At 44.8% G+C, this 27,922-nt stretch overlaps 1 protein-coding gene across 3 annotated transcripts in view; it reads right to left on the bottom strand.

The window, feature by feature from the left end:
• Positions 1–1,698: 1,698 nt before the first annotated feature.
• LOC143026528 (uncharacterized) overlaps positions 1,699–27,922 on the bottom strand; it is a 170,620-nt gene continuing 144,396 nt past the window's right edge. For 2 of the 3 annotated variants that reach the window (XM_076187079.1, XM_076187080.1), the window contains 5 exons: positions 18,100–18,135; positions 6,684–6,891; positions 5,985–6,123; positions 5,486–5,661; positions 1,699–3,793 (listed from right to left, as the gene is read on the bottom strand). In XM_076187079.1, the coding sequence (XP_076043194.1) occupies positions 3,751–3,793; positions 5,486–5,661; positions 5,985–6,123; positions 6,684–6,891; positions 18,100–18,135 (602 nt within the window). In that variant the 3' untranslated portion in view covers positions 1,699–3,750. The remainder of the gene's footprint in view (positions 3,794–5,485; positions 5,662–5,984; positions 6,124–6,683; positions 6,892–18,099; positions 18,136–27,922) is intronic. The other variant, XM_076187081.1, reaches the window with a different exon arrangement.

Raw genomic sequence — 27,922 nt, 5'->3', positions numbered from 1 at the left:
GGATTGAAAGGATTAGGAGAGGAACAGTGTGGGTTTAGGACAGGTAGGGGTTACATGGATAAAATTTTGTGGTAAGATGTGTGAGAAAGCTGTAGGAAATGGTAAGGATGTTTTTTTAGCCTTCATGGATTTGGAGAAGGCTCGTGACATGGTAGACAAGGTGTTGTAGGATAGAGTGTGATATAAGGTGAGGAGAATGGGAGTGGAAAGGGAGTTAGGAGATAGGGTTGATGAAAGAGTATTGGGATGGTTTGGATACATGGAAAGAATGAGTGAAGAAAGATTAGTAAGATGTGTGGAAGGCAAGAGGTAGGAGTGAACATAAAGGCCTGTCTACACGAGCGGGCCTGATCGGCGGGCTTGCCCGTTAACGGGCATATTTGACGGGCAAACGATCAAATTGCCCGAAAGGCCGCCGAGCGAAATCACTGAGCTGGTGCCCGGTAGCTGGAGTTTCTACCCTGCCAGACGCAAGATAATATCGTGAACCATATCCTTTTCTTCTTTTTCTTCTTGAGACACACAGCTATTATCATAGAGCACAAAATCTTTTTCTTGACAATGCTAGGCACCATGGTTCTCGTACAGCACTCCACCAGCTACTGGAAACATCGTCGGGCAGGCCCAGCTGTTCGTCACTTCGGTCGTGTGGACAACATTCACGGGCAGGCCCGCGAGAATTTGCCCGTTAACGGGCAAACCCGCCGATCAGGCCTGCTCGTGTAGACAGGCCTTAAGGGAGCAACCAAGGATGAGATGGATGGACGAGGTAAAAGGGGCATTGGGAAAGAGGGGAATGTCTGCTGAAGAAGGACAGATGGAGAATGGTTGTGTATGGATGATGATGTGATGCATGAAAGGGAGTGGGTGGGGGATGGAGGTTGATGAAGTACGTGTGAGAAAAATAATTTGACACCTCAAAGGGATTTCTCTCTGTCTTCTCTTTTCCTGCATGAGGATGGAGAGGGGAGGTTGCCAATTTAATGAAGCAGCCTTGCTGTGGATATGTTGTGTCTTGCAACACTGCTCCTGACCCAGGGCAGTCTGTCATACAGGAGGAGCCAAGATAAGGAGGGAGAGGGGTAAACGAGAGTGGAGTGTGAGGGGATGGAATGGGTAGGAGTGGATTTTATGCCCCCCCCCCCTTTTTTTTTAACTACCTCCCTTGTAAGGGGGAAAAATCCTTTGGTGTATGCATCTCTATAGAACCTTTACATACTTTGGGTTGGCAAGAGACTCGGAGGTATGGATTGATTGGGTATGGGACACGAGATTGTGCACAATGCTGAACAGTTGTATTATTGCACTTGTGGATTTTTTATTTGTGGTCTTGCATACATCTTTTAATGATCTCGTGTGCCACTGTACATCTCGGAACAAATTATTTCGTCACCATTAGTTTTTTTTTTCTTCTTAAGCTGTGCAACAATTTATACAAATAATAGGTGGAGAAAGTTTAGTTGGTGCTTTTTGACTGGAGTTATTTAAATGGTTGTGTATCCATATACTGGTTACTTCTGTCTCCAAATTAATATTTAATTCATTGCAATGTATACATGATTACATTCCACTTTCATTGATAACTGCACTGAACTTTGAAGTTTAGAATAACCACATCATTGCATACCAAGTATAAAAAAATGGTCACTTTAACATATATTTAGGGTAACTGTAAAACTGAAGGGTAATAAAATAACATTATGGGCATTGTAGTTTTAATGATAAAGCAAATGAAATTCCTTTGTGACAATCACGATAGATGCTCTGACGTTGGTACATATATGAAAAAGAGCAAGGGGTCGAGCGGAGGTCACACTTCCATGACACTCAAACCACTTATGTATTGGTCAACGCCCCTGTGGCTACTTCACATTGTTAATAGTATCCAGCTGATGTTGAAGTTCTTCTGCCCGACCCAACTTGCCCTTCGCTACCCTCAACCCGACTACGATCAAAGCTCTTAGTAACTACGGAAAATATCAACTCTTGGGCTCTCACGGCTAGAATTCACGAGGATACAATTTAGTTAGGAAGTTGGTGTTTGGGTAAAGGTCATTAATGAGGTCCCTGGAAATCAGCTTATTGGGGTCCTCAGCTGCCACTAGTCATTTGGTCCTAGTACGACTTCACTTCAGATACTGTGCCAGTATGTAGCTCTCCCTATACTTGTAGCTCACCTGCAAGTTCTTTGGTCATGTCATTAAGTCAAAAGGCAATTGAATCCTCATACATTTGGGCACTATGCTAGTCCCTCCTGGCACATTACCTGGTCACAATATAAGCTTTAGCCATGTGTTTAACAATACATCCACCCAACTCATTGTCAGCTTAAAACACTAAATAAATAAAAAATAATAATGAAAATAAGGTTCAGACGTGAAGTGCGATGCCCGCATTGGTTTATAAATGCACGTGGGATGCCTCGATTTTTCCAATGGGGGTGGTGGCGGCGGCAGTTGTGAGAGCAACATTACACAAGACCTTAGTCTAACCACAACTGTACAGAGAACAGTTCCTTCAACTGTGGGGAAATCCTGTGATGAAGGAAAGTCCTTTCAAACTTCCTTTGGACTGCGGAGAAAGGCCAACGTTTGCTCCAAGTTACACAATGATAAAAGATACGTGACTTGCAGTATATAATTATATAAAACAGTGCAAACTTGTCGACGTGACACACTGAAATCAAACCACTCCGGCTGCTGACTACATTATACAACAGTCCACCTAAGCAGAGTCCTAAATATGGAGACAGATCTTGAAGAAAGTGCAGACCCCTTGCCACAAGCACTGGGATCTGCATAGGCTAAGAGCTACTACGAGACGAACTGGTTGCAGGTCAGCTGGACATGGGGCAAGTTGACCCGACTCCGCGGCTTGCATTGAGTAGCGTTGACAATGGGTACATAATATTTTATCAAGTATCTACAAGAAAACATGAATGCCAAGAAATTACATTATACATACAAATGACCACCCCCCCCACCATCACCAATAGCCACCATGCACATATATAAACAAACATGGAAGAAAGTTGCCTCCCATCTCACAACAGCCAATAATACTAAGGCATGAAGATAGGTTAGAATATGGAGGGATGATCTTTGGAAGCTGAGAAAGTTTCAACTTAGTGATAAAAAACTTAGTAAAGTAAAATCTGCTGGCCTGACTTACTAATACAATGTTCAGATGTGAAATAAACCCCCCCCATAGAATCAGTTGGTATAGGCACAAGTGTTTAAGAGTGCTTGTTTGCGAGTCCTGCAGTGCAGACCCTAAAAATGTTTTTGTCTAAAGCTGTGCCAGCTTTTCCTATTTCCTCCCATGAAAATCTACTTCAAAAGCTAAGTTTCAGAAAAAAGCGCTATTTTTTTTTGCTTATTTTTTTTATTTTTTTAATATTTGGCTGGCGAGGCAAGAGTAGTGGCGGTGGCAGTGCCTCAGACCTTGGGTGGGGGGCCAAACACAACAACACACGCCTGGCATCTTCACTCACACGAGGTCGTGCAGTCATCACCTTCCCCAACGCCAACCAGGTGTCCCCCCATTCCTCTGCCTTCTGACAATACTAAAGGAAGGCAGGGGCATGGGAGAGCACATAGTGAGCTGGGCACCATTGCAAGAGGTGTGCCTCACGACCCATGACACAGCCGGGGTGTACATGACACATACTGGTGTCTTGAGGGTTTGTCTTCCGTCGCGCGCGCACACACAAACACGCTGGGGAGATGACTATCCCTTAACTCCATACATTTACTGGGCCTTCTCCTTGCCAATTGGTAGAGCTCCCTTGATTCTGGAAAGAATAGAAGACAGATTACAATACTATTAACCAACAGGTACAATACCTATTATTTCATCGTAATGATACATTCAATTGGTTGTGTGTGATGGACTATATATTGAGGAGTACAACTTATAAGCTATCTGATGTCAGGCCATGCTGTGGAGTACTATTTTGCTGCACTGCCTTTAATGTGAGCAGTGTGATAGGGGACAAAAATGACCATTCATCCACAAGGTACTTTCACATGGAGGTATTTTGGATAAGTGCAATGGCTTTGCCACCATAATTATAGAGGGAAAAAGGCTCTAGGGTACATGTATGTACAATATACAGCAAAATGACAATGAACTGGGCTGCTGTATATTCATAAATTGAACTGCCTTCAGGTCTTAAACAGTGCCCATGTAATTCAAAGCCCTTCTTGATCTTTAACACAACTCCATCCAATGTTTTGTAGCCACTAGTTGGGGGCTGCATATGTGCGTATACAAATGAACATATACATTGAAAAACATGTCTTTAGAGACACAAGGATCAATGACATGCATTATTTTGATCATTTTAACTTTGCTGGTACTGTTTTAATGCAAGGGAAAGGTGAATGGGAGTGGAATTGGTGGCGGATGAAATGGGTGGGAGTGGAATTATGCCTTTTGACTTTAGCTACCTCTATTATAAAGGGGTAGAAAGCCCTTAATATATGTATGTATTGTTTTAATGGTATGATGTATCAGCAATGCATTATCTTCTGTCAGATAGACCCCAACATCAATAGATATTTCCCTAAGCTAAGTAAAATTGCTTGGTGGCAGCCAGAATAACCAAAAGTCTATTGTATAAATGAAGTTTAATGGAGATGGGTGAAACCTTTATCTGTAGGGGTTCACCTCAAATAGATGCTTCCTGGGTGTACTTGATTTTGTAATGTGCTCTATTGCTTTAAGAGTTACCGTGTTCTAGAATGTCCTTTCATTCTATAGGGTCACAAATATATCAGCTATTATATGTAGAGGGACCAAAGCTGTAAATATTAATGAATGTGTAACATACAGTTAGTAGATTGTGTTGAACTTCTACTTTACATAGTTATGGGTCTACAATTTCACAACTGGGGACCTAGATATGGATCAAAAGGTCTCCTGTCGGCATGCTCCGCCTTTGTAATCCTTTGTGTGACTCCTTTCACAAAAATTGGTGTACATCTACCTAATTACAGTATACAGTTAAGGACCAATACTCATTGGGTCCCATCTACTCTCCATTTTATTATATATAACCTCAAATTAATGTACAGTTCCAAGATCTATTTTTGATTTTCAATTATTTTATTTAGATTTGAATTCATGTACTGTTCCAGTTTAGACTATATCTACTTTGAAGCCATTCCAAGTATATTATACACTGAAAACCATTTCTTCACATCCTTTAAACATGTAGTCTTCCTTGACTTGTTCTCATGCCCTCTTAAAGCCCTCCTATCCTTAATCAAGAGCTTTTCTGTCAATGTGTATGTGTGTGTTAACATGGTATTGGACATGTTAAACATCAGCAGCTACCATCCTGAATGAGAGCTCAGAGCTCATATAAGGCCCAGTCTATAAATAATGCCATGACCTTAAACACACAACTCCTTGTTGCTGGTTTTGTGTTACAAGCCAAGAAAATGCAATCTGGTCACAAAATATCATAACTAAAACTTACTTTCCCAGGAGATCTCCAAGCCAGGTGCGAAGGAAGCCCACATGGTAGTCAACTTGAGTCTTGTTCACTTCATAAATCTTAGGTAGAGAGAACATTGCGATGAGGTGGATAATGAAGAGGGTGAGGCCATTGAACCAATAGCCGACGTATGTTAGGCACCACAGCAGGCAACCAAACTGCAAAAGGAATTTTAATTAGATTTTCAAGAAGATAAAATTATTGTGTTCATATTAAATCAACAAAAAATTGGGGAAAATCTTAAAATATATACTACTACTTTAACCAGACTGGAGAAATGGGCACATGCTTTAAATTTAAACAAAAGGGTAGTAATATCAAACATTCTCATATCCATTATGTATGATGTAACACTCCATATAACTAGCATGAAGTTTGTATTAAAAATCTATGCATATTGGTGGATGATGGAATATGTTCAAAATCTGAAAATTTACTATTTCACAATCAACAAATTCATGTTCATTAGAACTTTATTTACCTTGATGGAGTCGACAAGGTCTTCCACAAGGAAGAGTCGTTTCATTTCTCCCACAAATGAATTGAACTGGTCAACAAATACATCAGAGGCATCGTGCATTTTGTCCAAGGGAATATTGGTGTCAGCTGCCAGCCAATCCCTAAAATATAACACAATAAATAGTACTCCCACAGAGAAACAAATTGACTGTGGTTACCCACAAAATAAATATTAGTTTCCCCTTTTGAAATTGGGTGAATGGTTAAAACAGCAATGCAGATGTGGGTATGATGAGGAAATTGTGCATACTGGAACATGAAAAGTGGAGAAAGACATGGCTGCATGTATGGTGAACATGTTTTTATATATATTTTTTTTCAATTCTGCTGGAATATGGTAAAAACCTTATTCTGGAACAAAAAAGTGTGATGTGCTGTTTATATACAAGAATGGAGACGGTTGGTGTGAAGGCAAAAATGACAAGTAGTTTGATTGCCACCCACCTGAAAAGGGTCTGGTTGTTTGTATTTACCTAACAATGGTACAAAGGAAAGTAGCAACTCAAAGAATTGTCTTTCCAATTAGATTTAAATTCATGTATTTTTCTTGGTTGGGTTACCTCACCTGAGCTTTCATGTGTGTTTGTGCATATTACTTTTATCAATTTATTTCAACACCATAGTATTGTTTATAAATTCACTGAATTTCATGTCAACTTACTTGAATGGATGGCCATCATTGGACTTCTGAACGGCCTGCACAATGTTCTTGTAAATCCTGTAGGTAATTGTGACTGCAAGTGTTGCTAGAGAAGAGTAGGCAAGTATGGAGATGAAGGACACATAGGCAAGGGCGACGAGTAGACCCAAGCTACCAAAAACCACTGCAGTGGTAATCTTCACATTTCGCCAGTAGACCAAGTCCAAAACTGCAATGCAGAAAAAATAGGCCATGTAAAAGCTTGTCTCAAAGGATCATGCACCATGGAATGAAGGAATAACATGCAGTTGTATACAGTACTTTAATAAAGTTAGTCAACACACAATGAATGCAAAAAGTATCTGTACATATCAACTAGTACTTGTACTGGAATGGATAAAACAAAACTATATATACCACAAATTCACAAACATTTTGCCATAAAGTTCCCTATAAAAACGAGTAATTACATTTTGACATTAAACCACAACACTGCTTCCTGAAAGGCGCACGTCATCACTTGTATAAAACCGAGAGGTTCAGATTACATGCAGTAATGAGTGTGTACACATCCTATTCTGTATAACAGCATGCCATAGACAAATAATATAAAAACTGCTGACAATGTACAAAAGCATGCATTTTGAAGTTTTTAAAATAAGGTGCTAGAAAATGCGTGCTGCTCCACTGCAGCTATTACATGTACAAAATACTTCAATATTTCCGAACTTTCTGGCACTGAAGAAAACAGTAAGACAGGTCTGCTAAAGCATAAACCTAACATATTACTGTATGTTGTTATCCTTACTAAGGCTTGTTTAGCTGAAATTAGGAACTCCCCTTTGTTCGAATGATAAATCTATTTCGATTTGCTAATTCCTAGGACTGACCCTTGTACAACTCCTTGACCTTGTTCTGCTCTATATGCTACTCCATATTTCATACCTCTCCTACAACACTGGTAATTTCGGCAGTTAATTCTGTACACTTTTACCGAATAAATAATTCAGTAGATTTTGTGGGTAATGTTACGAAGCAATCAATACCCACCGGCGACTTTAGTGACACTTCCTCCACGTAACTCAATACTGTGCTAAACAAGATGAAGTCGTACATAGAATAAAGCCAATCCACTGGCCTATATCTTTGAAAATCTGAACAACATGGCAACAAGAAATGCCTAAAACCCCTAAACAGCTGACACGCCGACAGAAATACCACCGGGTGCTGTCAAACCCACCTGGGCCTCTGCCTGTAGTTTTAGTTGCATCTGTCTGTGCAGCCGCGTCCATGATTATTTTTTCACTAGTTCCCACACTTTCGGTAATTTAAAATCCGATATTTAGTGGGAAATATTTACACACACAGGCGCCTACACCACCAACACAGCCGCTTCAGATGCAACACCCATGTAGTCTATAGCCACGTTGAGGCGAAAGTGAGTGGGATCCTTTAGGTCCCAGCTTGGCCAAGTACAATTCCTCGGGCAAAACCTCCCACCCCATCCCCTCGCAACCCCTTCATACCCAGTCGAGTTCCACGCCACGCTGGAACCTGGTGGACACGTTTTGCCTGACAGCCAAGCTTCCCTTCCAGTCTCGTAGATGGCGCTAACGCTGTTGCTGTTGTTGTTGCTGCTGCTGAGCACCCATTCGTGTACAACTGCAGCGTCTATTGTTTATCAACAATTTGGGAAGAAAACCTCGTTGTACGTTCTTTTTCCGTACGACACTAAGGACATTGTCAGTGAATACTTGCAAATGTAACCCAATACCACAGACCAGTTTTTGTAGTGAGCAATGCAGAAGAAATGAGAATGACCTAAAGGATATCCAAGCAGTTGATACACTTGGTTTCGAATCAAGCGTGCTGAACAAATCCCTCTATGTTACAATTACAAATCATAAGCCGAAAAGGGATTTATCAAAATCAGTCTCCACATCAGTTTTCAATAAAATTTAAAATCTATGTGCTGCTACCTAGGAAAACATTTGTGTCAAAGATGAACAATAAACGTCCTAATTACAACACAGGAAAAAATAACCGAAAAAATGGCAATGTTAGCACAGTTTTTGCGTCTTAGAAAGGCCAACTGTCGAATTCTAACTTTTTCAGTATAGGAATATGCAGAAATTATGGTGAATTAACGAGTTTTGCTTTAGACTGGTGAAATGGAACAAAATTGTGTATAATTGGACAACATAAACCTGGAAGGATTAGGAAGTCAGGTGAGGTCACTGACAACAGGTTGTCTAATCCGAAAAAAGAGGCGTTTGGTGTGATGTCACGTCGAGTATAATAAGCTAACCTTATTCCTCTCATACTCGTAGTATGTCCGTATTCCTGAAGACGGCATGATTAGCGGAAATATTGAAGCTGTGCTATTGTGAATCAACAGTTCTTGGATTCAGTGAACAATATATATGTATGTATGTATATGTGTATATATATATATATATATATATATATATATGTGCAAAATAGCCACAAGAGAAGGGAAACTTGCAGACAGTAAGTACTTCCGTATGTTACATCTTCAAATTGAAGATGTAATATACGAAAGTACTTCCTGTCTACAAGTTTCCCTTCTCCTGAGGTTATTTTGCATTTTTGTATCACGGTGATGTGATTGCTCGCATATATATATATATATATATATATATATATATATATATATATATATATATATATATATATATATATATATATATGTAACAACCAAATTAAACCCAAACTAGTCTTTCCAATGTACGCATACTGACTAAATATTTTTGTTTAAATACCTGACTCACCCCAATAAAAACTGATTTTTATTTTCTTTCCAGTGACTTTATTACCGGCCACGTCTAATTATTATACTTTTCGGCATGGAGACGTTCTTTACAGATATTTTTCAGGCCAATAAAATACTCATTTGCTAGGGCACCTTTAATGCCGAAGAAACTGGTTTCACATCCACGGGTTAGGAAGGCGTGACCCAAACTCATGGCAACATCCAGTTAAAAATTTAACTAGAAATGACGGGATGGGAGAAATATACGAATGAAGTCAGTTGTGCTATGAAATGAAAGGGAGTAGTTATGTAGAGGAACGGGAAGTGATAGAAATATATAACTAAAATGAGAGCCGGCGAAAGATAAACAAATGATGGAACTACGAAGACTGGCTGGTTTGGCTGGATAAAGTTCAAACTCACTGGGTAAAAACTGACCGAAGAATTAAAAGAGAGGAAGACTTTGGTGAAGAAATAGTAAGTGAAAGGATAGAGTGTATAGAGAATTGGTGAATGAAAGGGAGTAAAGATAAGTATGAAACTTGTAAAGAAAACGAAAGTACTTGAACAAGTCATGGGTGGAGGCAAGGCAGGTTAGGTGGTCAAAAGAACGTTATATCATGTAAAATGTATTTAATGCTATGAGCAGATGCTAAATAAGATAAAAATTATAACAACGGCGAATTTTCCTAGGTATGAAAAAGAGAGAGGGGAGCAAGCCCAGGCCTTTGAATCTCCGGACAAAATATAAATGGACAATTCAAACCAAAATTGAATTAAAAATCTACCCCTTCCTACAGACAGCAACTCTTCCTATTATTCTGGCTGTTCCAGTCTATTTTAATTGCCGTAGTGTCTTTTGGATCCAGTGCACGTTCCTGTCCTTTTGTCTCCTTTCCATCAATCACTTTTCCACTCTTCCCTTACTCCCTTTCTCTCACCTTCGTCTCTCTTCTCCACGGTAAATATCTCGCTCTCCACCCGCTCAACCACTCCCTCCACAACCGTCTCTATTGTATTTATCCCATTCGCATAACTTGGCAACAAATGTCCTAATTATTACATTCCTGCATACTATTCAATGTTTGATACTACTTGTTGATTTTAAAACCTTCACCGATATCCCCTCTGATCGCCCTCTTTGTCCAGGCCAAGGCAGATACCAAAGGTTTTCACAGCATTTCCCTTGTTCATCAGAGCTCTATGGTGTTCATATATGCGGCCTTAGTTCTTCCTCGGAAATAGGAAGAGAGAGAGATAGTAGAGAGACCGACCTAACAGGTTAATCATTCCTTCCCTCCTTAAGGTCAGAAACGTTACACAAGTTGCACGTGACCCGACACCGTTAGATTGTTACCTGGTCCCCTACGCAGACCCATCTCGGGCCCCTCTACTGGATGATCCAAGAGGCTAATCTCGACCAGACAAAGTGTTTGACACCATCAGAAATGCCTTGGTCTACTGTATGTACAATGTACATAAGGAACGAAGAGGCGTATACTGAACTGCATGAGCTCCCAAGCTATATTGTTGATCTTGTTGTGCAGTTCGTGGGGGTGGGGGGTTTAACCACCTTCCCACCCCACTCAAGAGACCCCGGTCCGTCTCTTAGGCCTCAAGCACCGCCACTATTCCCATTAAAACTGGCAAGTCTTGGAGACTGAGCCCACTTGGAGCTCCCACCGTGTAACCTATACTTGAGCAGCCACATCGTTTTTCCTGATGGGCAACAGAAGGCTAATGTTGCAGTTTTAGCCCGTCCCAGTGAAACGGGCACACGTGAAAAGTTGCTGCCGGGGTGCCCGCCCAAATGCCCGGTGGCCAGTTATAGCTAAACCGAGGATTGCGAGGCGGTTGCTGCTGCTGCAGCATCGGTGGGCACACGGGATGCGGGGCCCATTGGACTTCTGTTGTACCGCACCGTGCAGTCGCCTCAGCTCGACACTGGGTGCACGCGGACGCAGCGGTGTCGACACGTGCGAAGTACTCTCCTTTACTCGGCCCTCTCGTCAAGACCTCCATTTTCCTATGGGCCGGAGGCAATTTAGGGTAAGGAGGGAGGTATGCCTCACTTCGTTTCATGGTAGTCTCCTGTACCAGTTGCCCCCCTATTATCAAATCATGAATGACATCAAATCGAGCCCATAGTCATCTTGTTTCTGGACAGGTCATGTAGTACGTTTCGGATGGAGGCAGTTTCATACAACTAGCATCGTCCTTCTACCCTCATGATTTCGGTCTAAGTTTCTTGGGCTCATGGCTCACTCTGGCACGCTAGACCCCGGACATAGTGGCGGCAAAGGGCCAAAACCCCCGGCAGGGTGACGACCGGGTGCAAGGGAGAAGGGGGAGGGGGGGGGTGGTTGAATCTTTCTTCCCCCTCGCCAGCCTTACGTGTCTCGACTTTTCTGTAAACATGACTTCATCGACGACGACTATGCTGTCAATATTTTCGGGACTGACAACCACCTAAATGCCTCAATAAAGACAACTGGAATCAAGTAGATAGGGTCACTTGTATAGAAACGGACCGGGTTTTGAAAATACCTGTTGTATAAGGTCCCCTAAACGAATTATTAAATGTGTATATAACTGTGTGAAAATGAGACGTGGTACATCATAGCTATCTAGGGGTGCCAAAGAAGATTACCGCGCGTGGGCGCGCTGTAATACGGGCCCCCAGCACCTCTCAGATTCTGTGCCATTCCACCAAGGGAGGAACTACACACCAACTACTTCCTGTCCTTCGACCCAAGGGCATCCATGGCAAATTTTGCTATGAATGAGCAGTTTTTATTCAGCTCGGGATGGGTGGAGAGGGGCAGGTGGATGGGGTGTCTGGGCAGCAATTTGCCTTTGGTTTCAGCCCGGCCAATCAAACGAGTTTCTCCCATCGAATAAACTCTTTTGGAAATATAGACCAAAACCTGTCTGGGACGGAACAAAGCGAAGGTCACTGAGGGCCGGCAGAGACTAAATTGTACACATAGACGGTGGGGGAAGAGGACGAGTGGGAGGAGCAATACAGCCCTGCCAGGCCCAACCTGATGTGCCTAAGTACAGGGAAAGCTCCTGGCAACGTTGTTGAGGATAAAGGGCAAGGGTGAAGGCAGCAACGAAGGCGGTAAAGCAAAGGGCAGAGGTGAAATGACGAGGTTAACAACGCGAAGAACCGAGCGAACTTCAGGAGGAAACTATGTGAGAGTCCAAACGGACTGAGGTAGTTAGGGAAGTCCGAGGAGAGTCCACGTGAGGGCTGGGTGGGGACGTGAAATGCGCTGAAACAACTCGGGCACAAATAGCAACGCATAAGTATTAACCTGTGCTGTAAAGATGTGGCACAAGTTTCAGAGGCGAGGACCAGTGTTTCTCTTCCCTCCGTGTGAGCAAACGACGGAAATAACCGCCAAGAGATCAGCCACTCACGAAAACCCTCCTGGGCAGTTGGGGAGGCTGGATTCACTCCTAAGTACCAGTGGCCGGTGCTTTCATGCAGCAAACCTGTTTTTCTTTTTTACGTCGAACATTGAACTGATCACGTCTACGAGGTCGTACAAGATGCGATATCGTAACGCTACGACACCAAGACGCCATTGTAGTATTTTTGAATTGCGTGGTAGGGGGGGGGGGCTAAACCAGGGCTATAATGATTTTAGTGTTATGGCTAACGCTGAAAAAAAAAATCTTGACATTGCGTATGCAGATGTGCGCGTATGTTTGTGCGCGCGCAGTGGACAAGACAACCGAATACTAAATAAGGTATCGTTTGACTGCACAACGACATGACGTGAAAACTGAAGTCGATAATTATAACTAGTGAAGTGGAAAAGCGGCACACGCAATGACGGGATCAAAACAGGACCGCAACAATGGCGCGCGGAGAGCACAGGCACATTATCTCACTTCTTACTCACATTTTTCGCAGCAAATCATCTTGGCGACGCTTAAATCCAACGGCTGACGAAGGCACTGCAGAGCACGACGCCCAAGCACTATACCTCCCCTAACGGCACTGATTGCCAAGCGGGAATGGTCTTCCCCTCATCCGTGGGCTTTACGTACGAACCCCCCCCCCCCTCGGGCAACCCGTCCCCCCCTCCACCTCACTCGCAACTGTTCCCTTAACCTGCCTCTACGTTACTCGGAAGACCCATTCCTAAATCACAACGCACCTCAACTGTGCACATATACCTTTCGTTGTCGTTGCATCATTAAAATAATGACAAATAAATATGAGGGCTAATGTATATAGAAATATATCGTAGTGCTACACAACGAACATCTTTGGGAAGTTTTCATGAGCCATGGGTCACGGTCCGTAGGATTTCAGCATCTGAGCATCGCGATAATACAACAGCATCAAAGATATCCTCTTCTCTTAAACACTCAGGAACGGCGAGGATATTCAATCTTCATCTTGGCTAGCACAGATTTCGGCTACAAGGGGCACGCTATTGTAGCACAGCCATCTTTTAACTAACACTTTCGGCACATTGATGTAGATTCTATTATCATTACTGGCAATACTTTATCCAGCTATCGGGGTCTGGCAGAGGAATATCCATGTCTCTGGGTTTAAATACTTTCTATGGCCTGTCTTCTGTGGCACCGACACACAATTTCTTTACTATTAATCTTCGCCTGCATCCAGAGATAACCTTTACTCAAAATTTCAAGATTCTTTTCAAATGCTTTAAAAATAGTTTCTTTCACCCTTTCGTATTTTTCCAAGAAACAACAACATTTTATTCAGCTAAAAGTTTAACAAATTATACAATCCCCACCACCATCAGCAGCCTAAGTCTTAGAGCCATTTGTATACAGATGAACACACTAATGAAGGAACGGTTCTCAGAATGTAAGCCTAAACTTATGGTGTGCACTTGGTCATAATTATAGTTTATATAGAAACATGATTTAACCAAGAACGATTGGATCACATTGTATCCATGTTATTTTAAAGTTACTATCGACATTTGTGGGCCGATCATTTCCGAGCTCTAGCGTTATTTGCACCCATCCCAGCGCTTCAAATTTTCTTCTGTGGTGAGGAGCTGTACATAACCTGCCTCCCTCCCTCCCTCCTTCCGCCCACCTGTCCCGCCACCTCCCAGCACACTGTCAGACTGTCTTCTTGGCCAGGTTCATCCTGTAGTGCAGATATTTTAAAATGGCATAACATAAAACCTGCTGTAATAAATAAAATAATAGTTTATATGTACAGTCAGTTATAAAATATGTAGGCTACATTTCAAACATCACACAAAAAATCCATTTATTAGGAAAAAAGCAAAAACATGTTCACAAAAAATAACACATTTTAGTATGCAATTGAAAATACACACAAAATCACACGCTAGGATGAATCTATGCAGGCGACTAATTCTAAAATACAAAACCCTTGGAGCACTAGTGAGGAGACTAGGCTAACAAGGCCGGTATCATCTACTGCCATACGACAAACATCTGCACTCAGCTAGCTAGGTATGAGGCGACCGTATGCGTTCGAGTGTACGGCGGCAAAGCATTTCAAGGAAATATGTCTCCACTGCGGTTCTCACTATCCTGCTATCTCTGCTAACTTGGGCACCCAGGTGTCAAAACAAGACAAAAGGCACCGAGGCACTTTACATGGGATTATAATTTAGCTTGTTACTGGCTGAATATTTCTTGGCTTGGCATTATTAGATTAGGTCGAGTCAGGCTTTGTCACAGGTAATTATATTTTAATTACTTTGTTTACCATTCAAATACTGGTCATATGAAAACAAAACCTAAGACCCTAAGCGCTACAAAGTGACCTCTGTTTGGTTATCTCATGTAGTGTACCTCTGTGCAATTTGAGTTTATACGATCGGGTGCGCAGTATCACGGAAAAGCCGACCTACGGCGCACCTGTCTGCCTGGACCGGTTTGACCATTCCCGTCTGTACGTCAAGGCAGACAGGCGGCAGTGAGCACGAGATTCACAAAGAAAAATCGAGGACTGTGGGTCAGCTTCCACTGTGGCCTTCAATACAAGAGAATCGCCACTCTTCACACAAATGGCCTCCACAGCCGCCAGAGTCCATGCAATAAATTGCAGCTGATCCGCCTGAGAATGCATTACTGCAAAGCGAGCCAAAGCCAAAGGCGTGATACTCAGTTTGTGCGGGGCATAACAAATTCTGACTAAACACAGCAATACACAGCGAGGTCTACAACAACAGCAGGCGAGTTAGTAGCAATTTCAACAACGAGATCAGTACATACAGTTAGCCGAAGAAAGCACACTTTAACAGGTTGGAATGTGCAAGAAGTTTCGAGAACATGTGTAGGTGTTCTAAGAATACTATAACAAGGTTGAGTGCTTCTGGGAGCATCTGCTAAATTTACAATGCAGAAGTGTGCGCGTTATACTTTCAATGTGGCAGGTTCATGTATACAATGTTGACACTGATGTGGACAAAAAAAAATTCAGATACAAAGCAAACATGAAATAACAAACAGGAAACACGGGGCTAATGCAAATGCACGTGTGAAACTGCTAATTACACGTTAAAAGGAAGTGACCGTTAAAACAAGGAAAAGATGGAAAGGGGAGGCACACCATTAATGTACAGAATATGCAACAAGCATTTGTGCAACTAAGCATCCTAGCGATGGCGTCGTTGTCGGTAGCAGCAGCAGCAGCAGCACCAGCAGGAGGGCCTAAGAAACGACAAACTAGCAAACGCATCAAACACCGTGCCGAGGAACAATCCACGCTCAGTCAGGAATTGGTTTAGTTAGGCTGGAAAGCCGGTTTATTTAGCCAAGTGCAAACGGTTTAGCGTTAAAGGTTTAGTGCAACCATGGGTCTGCCAGGAATTAAGAGAAAATGGGTCCGCTGGTTTAAGAAATTAGTGGAATTACGAGGGTCATCGTCCCTTCTGGAGAAAACGAAGGAGAGGATTGACATAGGAAACGTCAAGACAAGAAAACATGACGAATGGGAACTTGAAATAGAGGAAAGGACCGAAAGAGTAAAAAAGAAGGGGCGAAGCTGAGAAAGAAAAAAGAATGAGGGAAGGAGAAAAGAGAGGAGAAAAAAGAGCGGAGGGGGAGAGGGGTAGGACTAGACGAGGTGGCACTTTCATTACATTAAGATGGATCTGGCAGGGACCAGGAACTTGGATGGATGAAGAAAGGAAAGCGGCGCCCAGGAGGAAAAACGCACTGAAAAATAGTGACGCAAAAAGGGGGGAAAGGTTGGGGGCGAGGTTAATCTAAACGTGCGACATCCTTGGATGTCGCTGAACAAATACAAGGAAAAACATTGGGTGAAATACAGTTGGAAGGAAAAATATCCATGATGGATGGACGGCAGGTTGACGAGACGGGACGGGGGAGAGAAAGAGGGGGATGGAGAAGACGTAAAAAGCTGCGGCATAAGTGATACAAAGGAGAACAGGTGTGTGGGGGTATAAATGGGGGTGAATACGCTGTGTGTGTGTGTGTGTGTGTGTGTGTGTGTGTGTGTGTGCGCGCGCGCGTGTGTCACTATGTCGATGGGTGAGGTGGAGGACTAGAGAAAGAAATTGATGAGTGGAGGAGAATCACGGGAATACAGGCACGAGCCTAACCTGGAGGAGTGGGACGGATATCCACTGGACGGGCTCACAGGGCAAAGGGAGACTTCCTGTTGCTGAATTAAAGTACAGCTTGAACTTCTCTCGCACTTGGAATGCTGAAGTAGTACATCTAGAAGCATTACAAGTGAAAGAAGTTCAACTTGTACTTCAATTCAGCAACAGGATGTCTGCCTTTGCCCTGTGCTGTGTCACCTATGTCGCAGTTTGCGCTTAGGATAAGGAAGGAGGGCGGAAAGGAAGTTTGTGTGTGTGTGTGTGTGTGTGTGTGTGTGTGTGTGTGTGTGAGAGAGAGAGAGAGAGAGAGGTGGGGAAACTGGCAAGGTGATTGAAGAAAGACAACATCACGACGCCACGTACTGGGAACGATGAAGGGACTTGGTGAGTTAAAGCTGCAGAGTAGAAAGGAGAGAAGCTTGAGTGGGCCGAGGCCAAAGGGGCGGACAAGACCCTCTTCTGAATACAGGGAAGCAGCCGGAGGGGGTGTGTGTGGGGGGGTCTGGGCAAGCGTATGCGGGGAAACGGGAGAAAATGTTGTATGAAAAGAGGGCAAACAGCAGCAGGTGGAAGAGATAGATGAAAAGAGTAAGTAGTTGGGAAATAAAGCAAACTTGGGGGGAGAAGTGGGAACGAAGAAGAGTAGAGAGGTGGGGGAAGAGAAGGGGTGAGGGGAGGGGATGGAGAGATGGGAGGAAGAGTGGGGGGGATATGGACGAAGAGAAGATGGGAGGGCAAGTGAAAATGTGGGATTGGTAAGGGAGTACGAATATTTTCAGTAAATCGGAATAAGGGGGAGGGAGGAATGAGCAGGGTACAAAGACCATCAATATTGGAATAAGTACGGAGGGGGAGGACTGCCAAAGGAAGCAGAAGGATATAGGAAAAGTGGGTGGGAGTCTCAGCGGGACTGCCGAAGGATTGAGAGGGAGTACTGAATATATAGGTTGCCAGAGCTTTGTGGAGTGTGGGAGGAAGTAAGCCGTATGAGGAGGAGGAGGAGGAGTTGTTAAGTATGGAGGGAAAGCAGCAGCCTGTGGAGGGGACACATCCTTACCTATGGGGTGGAGTGCTTTGGGCTGGAACCAGGCCCCTGTATGTGTGTCCGGTGATAAAACCAAGTAGAAACCGGAGAGTACCAGGGAGTACCGGAAGAATACCGTAGGGTACCCGGGACAGTACCGGCCGAGTACCAGAAGTGTCAAAGCACCAGCACCAGCAGAGAAGGAGAGCAGCAGCAGCAGACAGAGAAGAGAAAGGGCGGTTAGTCATGCTCCTGAAGGGGGGAGCCCCGTTCACTCGATCATAACTCAAGTAACCACACTTCTGCCACACACCCACAACACCGCCACTCAGCTCGTCCCGCTCCCAAAACCAGCACCAACACCACAAACACCATGAAAATCTATTGCCACAACCACATAACACCAGTCGTCACCAACAAACCTTTCAAGCCCGGGGTATCCCTATACAATTTTCATTCTGTTTAACGGGGAAACTAAGATGAAGGGGAAATAGGGGTGACAGGAAAGAAAACATCACACGCACACACTATCAAGCGGCATCAGCAGCATTACCCCCCCCCCAACACACACACACACCAGAGGTATACCCTCTCACTTTTACACGTAGAGGAGCCATTTCCCCCCGATGATTTCTCCCTGACAACAGTCGATGCACGAGGCGGAGAAAGGGAAAAAATCCCCGGCTTGCGCATCGTCCGCATCCTCTCGCAACCGAAATGCAAAGATATTGCCACAAAAAAGCTGCTGACGTCATGCCGCCTAACTTCCACGCTAAGAACAGGCGCGCATGCACAATCACGCACGCATACACAGAAACTCGAGTGCATACACACACGCGCGTGCGTGCGGGACATCCCCAGCGTGATTTGTCATCCAGGTGCTTCACACTCGTTCAAATTACAATGTGTGCGTATACGACTTTCTATAAAATATCACACAGGCATTCATCCAAGTACACACGACTGAGAAAATTACATAGAATAAAAGGGGGGAAACAAATAAAATGGGACGACAATTTAAATAGAAATGATTATTAAGTTTAAACAAATTGAAATTCAAAATTTAACTAAACACTGAGTGATACCACTATGCACTACGGTCCTCGTCGACACAAAGATTGACGTTGTGAATTTAACAGATGCAGCGCGCGACGCGGGATTCCTGCCACACGCTGATAGCCCACTTGACAATGACTTTGTTTGTGGAGTTTGTTTCCGGAAAGGAGACGTGTTTTGATGCTGGGGAGGGAATGTCTTAAGTCGGAAGAGGGTTCATATCATATATATATATATATATATATATATATATATGAAGAGAGAGGGAGAAACCTCCTTTACCGTAACAAAATCCCAGAGTTCAACACCGTAAAAATATTAACGGTATTGTTCACCTCACACAACAAAAAAATTCCAAGCGCTGTTCTCTTTCCACCTGTCAGCTTTTAAACTGAGGTGGGTGGTGGTGGGGTGGGGGGTGCCGAGCTGCCGGTATGTGGCCTGCATCAGAATGCACAAAACACTGCGCCGACGGCTCAACTAACCCGCACATATACATACATATACATGTATGGTGAATGCATATATATATATATATATATATATATATATATATATATATATATATATATATATATGTGTGTGTGTGTGTGTGTGTGTGTTTACACACAAAATCGTCTTTACCGAGCTTCTTATTTAGGTTTTTAATTTACTACTTTATTTACAGACATTGGAGTTTGCAGTCTAATGCTGCGGCGAGGCTAACACTGACGATTCCGTTCTATTCTGAAGGGGGAAGGGGGGTACAATGTGGTGAAGTGTCGCTAGACTGAAGACCCCTTTAGTGCAGTAAAATCTGGAATCTCTCGAAAATTCCAAATACATCTACCCTTGATGTGCATCTAGTGTTGGTCTCCCAATCCCTCAAGAAAAAACTCAATAGCAAAAAATATATCAACGAGGTAAATATGTATACAAAAGTTGCACATACAATTGAATCGTCCTAAACTAATGACGACCTGGTATACTGAAGAGACGCACGGGTCGAATGTTGTTTAATTTCCTATTAACTGAGGATATATTCAATGGATACAGTGATAGATAGTGAGTGAGATACCTAAGGTTGTTTGGGTATTTTATGTTCTAGTCCTGTTCAGTCATGCCTGTCCCAGCACCGTCCCTTCTCGTTCACCCAATGCCCCCGCGTCCTCCCCCACCAGTCCACTGGCATCCCCGCACCAAAGTTTAAAATTGTCGTTCTTTCTCATTCCGTCTTTAGCCGGAGCCGGCGCCGCGACACGTCGGAAAACCCTCCACCCCCACCACACCTAACCCCAGTGACCAGTGCGGGGGGAAGGGGAGGTTGGCACTGCTGAAAGTAGTGCCAGGGTGCGGAATGGCACTGCTCTTGGGAAGGGGGTACCGAGTATTCGTGGCACGTTAGGAGACGTGGCTCGTACGACAATCCGGGGGCGCTGGTCCTGGGTGTTTGCCAGGAACTCCCCCCCCACCCTCCCCTTTTCCTCTCGGTCAATTGGACTTCCCCAATGGCATTCAACATTTCACTAGGTTTTGCTACATCATCTGTCATACACAATATCCTTCCATCCATCCAGGTAACCTGAACATAAGAACGGCGAATTCAGCAGCGACTCAATCGTCACCTCCACCATTTTACTTCATTTCCTCTAAGATATAGTAGCTCCCACACTGTCCCCTTAGCGCGAATTCTGTTGCTGGGGGAGATGTGTGTGCGCACGAGTGGTATAGGGGTACTTATAACCAGGTCGGGGAAGTGCCCCCCCCCCCACCCGCCGAAGAAGTACGCCTACGCACCCTTGCACAAGTGGCTCAGTTTGAGACGACTGCACGAAATATCTTCCTCACTAAAGGTGCAGTTCTGGAGCAGAGTGCTTCCCCTCGGCCCCTCCAGCAGAAGAGGCTTTCCCTCCTCTTCAAAGTCCCTTGACGATAACATCCTACCAAGGCAGACGAGAGCAGTATGTGATGATCCACTGAAGTGCGCTGTACAGAGACGGGTCAAATTAAGATACATCGCATGTATATGCACTCGCTGTTACCCCACCACCCTCCCTCTTCTCTTCAGGTCCACGTGTGGGCCCGCAGGTAGCTCGAGTTATGCATTTTTTTCGCCTCTTTAATCTTTTGATAAATGAAGAAAATGTTATCTCCGTCACTATCAGAATTTACTGAGGTCTTTAGTTGTTTGGATATGATAGGAATCACCAAATATTGGCGGGAATTTACAGGTTATCGCCATCACGGTTGAACAACATGGCTTCTTTGTAGACATGGCTACGGCAATATCGTTGTCGTCTTGCGGCGACACCCTCGTCTTATATTCACCGACTTTTTTTTCTCCTTTGCCCCCACCACCAACTCTGCAACCCTCCATCCAGTTGCTCTTCACCTGTGGCTCGTTGCACGTACAGCTTGTCGACCTGCGTTGCAAGCACTACGTACCAGCTTCCATCCCACATGATAAAAGAATAATGCAGTTCTACCATTCCTTTCGCTGCATGTTACGTGTCATCTTTATCACAACTTCCAGACTTTTTTATTTAGCTGAGGGGAAAGGGGTTGTATTCCGCGTGATAACTTCATATACAAAACCTATTAACTAATTAGGACCTTAATAATCTAACCTGCCGCCTGCCGATTTCAATCAGTTGTGTGTGTTGGGGGGGGGGCTTCGCAGGGCATGGATCAAGCGGTGAAGTGAAGCTAAAATCAGTTAGCTTGAGCACGCGTACATAATTATCTTCCGTCGCTTTGTTGGTACGTAGATAGCAGGCAAGCATATTTGTGTTGCCTCGGCTCTGCGTGGGCACAAAGACACACAAGAAAATTCAACCCTATTTGAACGAGCACTTGTGGCAATCTTCACACGCAAAATACTTCGCTGTAATGTCAGACGACTTCATTCAGTTTGGTGGAACGTTAGACCTTATTGCAGCGTTTAACTTTAGTCCTGTAATGTATACAGTGAAAGGATTAATATTAATCCTACGAATACGCCACTAAGGATATTTATCCGGTCTAACATTTGATTATTTCATTCGGAAGCTTCCTCACTTTCAACCAAAGCCATACCCCAGCTGAATATCAATCCATTAGCCAAAATAAAAATACAAGTGTACCACCGGTCCAAATAGGGCATCAACTAATACACGGTATGCCTGTCACAAGTGCCCACATATACATTCGGGACACATGTAACCGTTAATCAAATACACATCTACCATATCGTCATGCTCGCAAGTGAGCCAGAGAAGTGGGGTGGGGGGGGGGGTTGAAGTCAATGTTGGTCTGATGTATGCTTTTGCACACTTACATAATGTACTGTAAGAATATATTTTACACGAATCAATCTCGACAGTAATCGTTAAAATTACTTGCTTAGAGCAATTAATGATTGCATTTCATGGGTTAAACGGAATCTCGACTGGTTATCGCTTACTATCAAAACTCAAGTGAATAAAAGTTTTGGTGTTACCTAGTGAACGTGATACATGGACTGCACCAAGAGCTTCACGTCGAAGCAAGTGGGCCAAACTGTGCAAAAGGATATCCGGTCTATCAACAACATTGTTCGCAATAGCAGAGGAAAAACCACAATCGAATTATGGTCGGGTTGGCGAAGCAGTTTACGTCGGTTATTTATTTTTTTTTTTTACTTGGACACGACGTGACGTCATTACAACGTCCTTCTTATCTGAGCGTAGAGTATGTCTGCCTATCTACTGTTCAGTGGGTTGACAGTGACTAGGCGGGATGGAGCTTGTGGGTTTGTGCCTGTGCCGGCCGTCAAGGGCAAGGTTGGCAAGAGACTGCCAACACTCCGTCAACACTCACAGAAAACGGAGTCTGAACGGATGTACTCGTCCACTCTTGCGAGCATCGCGGATCCCAACGCCACCTGCCTACCGTCACAGCATGAGAGTTGAATGAAGTCTGTTCATTTCATTTTGCAGTATCCAAAGAAAACAAGATTTAAAAATACTGGCGGGATGAATGCTGACATCAACTTTGAATAAAACTTGATTCAACGAGAATTACAAAAACACACGTATGGCAACATTTGTGAGGAAACTCCCCGCCAAGTTCTGATGAACATTATATTGTTACCGGGGAAGCACGGCTGTTGGATACACCTGCTGCCATTGCCCATGGATGTGTCATAGCGTTCGTCGCTAAATTTATCACGCTTGACGACACTTGAGACTGACAAGACAGGGCATCCTTGGAACCATACTCATGGTTGGTTTGTAGATAGAAATCTAGACGTTCCGTCGGGTTCCTGATCTTACGACACTTCACACCTGTCGCTTCTTCCCAGTCTTTCCTCGGGCGAGCAGAACTCTCCTTCTAAGTCGCTTGTGTTGCAGAAATGCCATGGGCGCAAATATGAGAGAGAGAGAGAGAGAGAGAGAGAGAGAGAACACACGAAAGCCCAACAATACAAACTGAAATTCATGCACCTTGGGCCCAATTACGAATAGTTGCGAGATGAACGTATGAATAATCTCCATGCTTGCCCCTCTTCCAAATTCGACACCCTCACTTCCATCTAGAGGTGTGACCCTAAGGGCCAATCACTCGATATCCGAACAGGATCCAAGACAGGGACCAATAATTTCAACTGAATTTTTCCTAACCTTTTCACATTAGAACTGACAACTGGCAACAATGCTCCCTCGTCCTACTACTACAATCTGGTGGTGTAAACAGTTCCACACTAATACCACATAGGCTAGTCCAAAATATTTTACCATAGAAATTTAAGCAAGAGCCCTAGGACAGTTTTCAGCCACAGGGGGTCAAAGGATTTTAAATCAGTGACAGACATTCGAGGCAACGGTAATTACACACCCTCAGTCTACCTGCCACAACGTCACAAATACAAAATGATGCGAATCTAGCTTGCCGGACACACTGGAAGACTTCCTGAGGCGCAGGATCTTAAGAAGGACGTCTGGCTCAAGTACATCCGAAGAGCTGAACCGGACCAAGATAGGACACTGCCAGCAGGTCGTGCCGGACGTTCGAACCAGGGACGTCTTGGCTAATACAACACCGGTGAAGAGGCTCGAAGGGCAGAAGCACCTGTAACTCGACAGAATGGTCGAGTTCCCCCCCACCCCCCACTAAGGCCCTCAACGAGGGCTATCCCGTCGGTCCTTGATGAAGGAACAAACTCAATCAGCCAACCACGAAAACAAGTTCTGGTCGACACACGAGCCACGGCAAAAAACCTGTAGTGGTGGAATATATATATATATATATATATATATATATATATATATATATATATATATATATATATATATAAAGATTGAATATACTTGGGAACGGTGACGATCGAGAGGAGGAGGAAGAGCCACAACGAGAGGAACTATGCTCACATTAGCCAAGCATATCAGCTCCGCATAAAAGTTAGGAACTTTAAACGCGTTCTAGTGATTTAAAAAGGGTACTGGAACAGCTATTGATGGGTACAGCGTACTGGCGTATTGGCCGAAAGATGCTCTGGTGTTCCTGGGTTCTGGGAGGCTTGTGGAGAGGCGGTGACGCGAGGCTTGGGGAAGAGAAACGGGAAGTTTCATTGGAAAGAGGACGAGGACGCTCGTGGTATCTGTCTTACACGTTACGCTGCCTCCACGCTAAGAAAATATTTGGCCTTTGTAACCAAAACGAAATATATGTGAAGTTCTACTGGAGCTAGGAAGAGCTGGCTAAAGGACCCACCTCGACACATGTGCACCTGGTGCACAGCCCCTCTGGACAGCACTCGCAAACTAGTCCCTGAGTAGACCCCTGACGAGACCTGCGAGGCGCGGGCACGCCCCGGTCACGTGACCAAACCTTCCTGGAAATGGGCTGGACGCTCTTCGCAAGGCTGTGTGACCACTCGCTGGCTTCAGGCAGCCTCGTCACCTCCCGTAACCTCAGCTTGTCCCATCTACCTACAGCGGCTTCTGCTCGACACGAGAGAATCGCACGTCACGCGAAGTATCACGACCTGCCACGTGACGGGGGAGCACGCCAAGAGTTCATCTAAAAACTACTTGGATAGTAAATGTGCTCGCTCTTGGCAGGGATTCGTGAACAGGTGGCTATCAGAAAGGCCCGTCAACCATAATGTGCTAGGAACACCTGTGCGACATGCAACTGCCCTAAGCCAATTATTGCACAAGAGAATACCCATGACAATTTTCCTCGCTCAAATACACGACGCGTTCACGAGCACCTCGCTAGAGAAGGTTCCGAACGAGGTGCTGTGTCATGACGCACTCAGAGCCAGACGATCGAGGTCTCGAAAAACAATCGATTCTCACAAACCACAACCGCCACTGTATCATCTACGCCCCCCACCCAACACACACACCTGGCCCATCAGTATCACCACCACCTTCCTACCACCATTCCCGCTCCTGGCAACACGCACCACCACCACCGCCCTCCTGACGCCGCCACAATCTCAATCCCCTCTCCTCCGTTCCTTCCTCCATGGATCCTAGGACTCGACCGCTCCTCTTCAGACACAATCTGCCTTCCGCTTCATCTTCTCGACCTCAATGAGACCTTGAGGAATGTGCCCCCTCCCACCCCCTGTATTCAAGTACCTTTCGACCATCACACCCGCCTTCCCCGATCTCCTATCCCCTTCCCACTATTCTTCGCCTCACGTCCTTCCCCCACCTTCACCCCAACTACGTCTTTATTTCGTTTTATGACTATTGTGTCAAAACTCGTTACGGACGGAGAGGCCTTCTGTTGGTGGTCTTTGTCACCGCAACCCGTTGAAACCTATCGCCCCTTGTCCTACGAGGGACTGGCCGAGGAGCCTTCTGACAACGACACTTCCGTTAGGTGTGGCTCCGCAACGCTGGCCCCCCAGGGGCTTCTCGGCAAAACTGCGTAGAAACCGACGGACATGTCCTAACTACGTTTTCAAAATACGAAACTGCTCCACAATCCCGAAACACGTCCATATCTCATCCTTCAAGACATCAGGTCCCCACCCCAGGCATCGTCAATGAAAGCCCCTCCCCAGGGGCCCGTCGTGGCTCGGTTGGTAGAGTGTGTATCTGGTAACCGCGAGGTGAATTCGGACATCTGTTCGAATCCTGGCCGCAGCAGAGATTAAGAAGGGCACCCGCACTGAGTAACGTTCCCCGACCGGTGTTCACTTCGGACCCGAGTTAACTTGGTGATATCACTATGCGTGATACATCAGTTTCCTCTGGGTATCGTCACTCGCGTGGCATACCATGGACATCTGCTAGGTTGAGGTCCGACGAGCGGTACCAGCCCCCCCCCCCCAAAAAAAAAAAAAAAAAAAAAAAAACGCCCACCCGGTGCGTCGAGAAAGCAAGGGCGGAGGGGATGGAAAGGTTTTGGGTCGGGTTGGGTTAAAGTTTTGGGTGTGGCGAGGCGGTTTCCAGGGCAACGAGCCCACGCTTGCGTTCATGGACCCACGGAGCCACGGAAACTAGCTTGTTGCGTGCTTGCCCGTCCCTCAGCCGGGGCAGACAGGGAGAGAAAGACAGAGAGCACACCATGCATAATTGAAACCGGTGTGCGTTGTTGCAAGGCTAGCCTGCATAAACCCGCGTAGGGAGGAGAGACGCGTCGCCCAGCTCCATGTAGCCTGGACCTGCGTAGATCTCAACGCGCATGGGCTTACGCGTTCTACTGCGCAGGGGTGTGCGTTCATGTGGTTTGATTCGTGCAGCGGTGGTGGGGCGGTTGGTTGCTAAAAGTGGGTTGCTTGGAGTGGGGGAGTTGCGGGGATCAATACGGGCGAGTGCTGAGTAACGCTCTGCTCACGCCAGCCCGCCCGTGCAGCCACTCCCTCAAAAAGACCAACTCCCTTTAGAACCCACTGTCCAGTTCCGCTATCCTCCCTCCTCTACGTGAGGAACTATTCTCCCAAAACCACCAACTATGTCACGTGAATAAAAATCAATTCCATTCTGTCCGCTACCCTTCTGCCCCCGACCTCGTCTCTATCCTGAAAGAGTTCCAACATTATCTGATCCCTTACGATTTCCATCACCTCAAAGTTGCTATCCATACATTGAACACCTTTTTTCTGGCGTAAAACAAATTTTATCTTCCCATAAAAAAACTGCCAAGGAAAATAAACGATTTTAAAGCCAAAATTGACAGATGGAAGCATGGAGGCTATTCCACGTGTGTAGCTTCTATCCTGTGCCCTACAATTAGGTGAGGAAACAGACACGCACACAATGGCGTCCGCCCCAAAGGTTCTCTGAACACGTGCGCTATCAAATCCCACTTTCGATTTTCTTCCTTTCGAACCCCCCCATTCATACACAGGTGCGCTGCCCTCCGCCATAGAACCGTCGCCACTCGCTCCCGCTACGGACAGTCTTTGCCTGCCCTGCCGTGCTGAGCACTCGAGGGCCATCGTCGCTGATCATTATCATGTCCCATCTTGGACTAGGGCATTGGTGCGTGTTCCTGTGATCATATACATACATATACACACACACATATTTTATATATATATATATATATATATATATATATATATATATATATACACACACACACACACACACATTACTTTTTCCATTTATAAACCATTGCCGTCTCGTACATTAACGTGTACCTGACAGGAAATCCATCTACTTTTGAATGGAACATGCTGCAAGTGTGTGTGTGTACGTGCGCGCGCGTGGATGAAGAGATGTGATGAGAGGGACGAAGAGAGGGAGGGGGTTCTACTGTTATCGTCGCAGGTCTGTCTGATAACTACCACAAATCAAAAGAGCAGATACACGTAAAAGGGGGGAGGGGGTTCAGCTGT

This window comes from Oratosquilla oratoria, chromosome 6, assembly GCF_046742065.1.
Source record: "Oratosquilla oratoria isolate Oo_2021 chromosome 6, ASM4674206v1, whole genome shotgun sequence".
Lineage (NCBI taxonomy): Eukaryota > Metazoa > Arthropoda > Malacostraca > Stomatopoda > Squillidae > Oratosquilla > Oratosquilla oratoria.
The sequence above is the reverse complement of the archived record's forward strand: the minus strand, read 5'-3'. Positions and strand labels throughout refer to the sequence as shown.